The sequence below is a fragment of the Limulus polyphemus genome, unplaced genomic scaffold, assembly GCF_000517525.1.
Source record: "Limulus polyphemus unplaced genomic scaffold, Limulus_polyphemus-2.1.2 Scaffold736, whole genome shotgun sequence".
Taxonomy (NCBI): domain Eukaryota; kingdom Metazoa; phylum Arthropoda; class Merostomata; order Xiphosura; family Limulidae; genus Limulus; species Limulus polyphemus.
Window position 1 is genome coordinate 51,280 of NW_013666346.1, and position 1,506 is coordinate 52,785.

Consider the following 1,506-nt stretch of genomic DNA (forward strand, 5'->3'; position numbering starts at 1 on the left):
ACAGTTTTTCTTCATTACCCATTCAAGCTGTCTCCAGCCATTATTAGTCTCAAAGTGGGTTCCTCGTCACTGAATTTGAATTCATCACTACTCCTCTTAAACTTTAGTAAATAATACCCGGAGATTTTGAAAAAGAAAAATCCTCAGTAATTAGAACACTCTCGTATCCCATTAAGTACGGACAAAAATACACTGTCCCAAGATGTTTTATACACAATTAACCCTTTCATTATGGGTTGGGTGGATTCCACCCAGTTCATAACCACAAAGTATCCACGAGAGTAATTATGCTATGATTTTTGATAATGTATGTCCATCTTTACTAGCCTTTGCAGGTTATATGTGGTAAACGTTAGAAGGTTTTTGTACACAAAATATAAGGTTTTAAAATTAAGTATTAAGATTTTTTAATTAAAGATTTTCTTGTAAGCCTTTTTCTTTCAGAATGTCGACTATTCAACATGTAAAGCAATTTTGATTTTAAGTTTAAAAATACTTTAATGAATTAGAACATTTTCAAATTTCACATGCGAAATCTTTATAATCTCCAGATAATTTAAAAATTTTTTAAACTATATTCTATTTGTTATTTTCACTAATATATTTCTGTATGGGTTGGTTCAATATAGAAGTTAGGAATTAGGAAAAAATATAAATTATTCTTTTTTTGTTCTAGAATGACCACAAATTATAACACAAAAGCACAAATTTTTAGTCTAAATAGCTTAAATCTCATAACATTATACATTTATATATATACATATATATATATTTATTATTTTTATTATATTGGCCTTCCAGCCATACCTGGCTAACAATGCAGAAGTTACAATGATGCAGTGCACGTGCACTCATCTTAGGGTATCAAATAATATATAACTGACCTTTACAAGGTGACCTATCTTGGCTGTGTTTTAGTGGACTAGTATTTTGTAAAATACAATCACATTTTAACTATTATACATTATATATGTATATACATTATTTATATTTACAAGTAGGCTCTTAAATTTATATTTCTTAAAACATTAAATAAAGAAGTAAAGCAAACAATTATCTCTTTTAGTTACGGCCTTTGTTCCTTATGAAATTTCCCACTTGGAGGATGTAAAAAGAGATTTTTTTTAGGTTTTATATATATATTTTAAATAACCAAAAAATCATAAATTACAATATTGATACCATAGAATTCCACCATAATTTATCAAGCATAGTAAGTAAGCTGTATCTGGGTCTAAAACAAATATGAAATTTCGAGCTCACTAAAGACTTACCTCATCATTTGAAATATTGTATGAAAAGAAAGAAACTAGCACACTAACACATCAAAATGGCTGAGAAAAACCACTAGGGGGAAATTCTGAGCTTTCGATTGGTTATTCATATATAGAAGTAAGTGTATATAAGGGATCATTTCAAAAAATGGAAAGAGGTGGGCTGGGGGCCACTGTGTTTGATTTATTACATGAGCAATACCTTAGCTAATTGAAAAGATAATAAGCTCTT

The 1,506-nt window shown here is 28.8% G+C and overlaps 1 protein-coding gene across 1 annotated transcript in view; it reads right to left on the bottom strand.

Moving 5' to 3' along the window:
• The window catches only part of LOC106460255 (MAM and LDL-receptor class A domain-containing protein 1-like), an 83,473-nt gene that overhangs the window by 1,300 nt on the left and 80,667 nt on the right, over window positions 1–1,506 (bottom strand). The window contains exon 40 of the mRNA XM_022386924.1: window positions 1,477–1,481. Coding sequence (XP_022242632.1) covers window positions 1,477–1,481 — 5 coding nt within the window. The remainder of the gene's footprint in view (window positions 1–1,476; window positions 1,482–1,506) is intronic.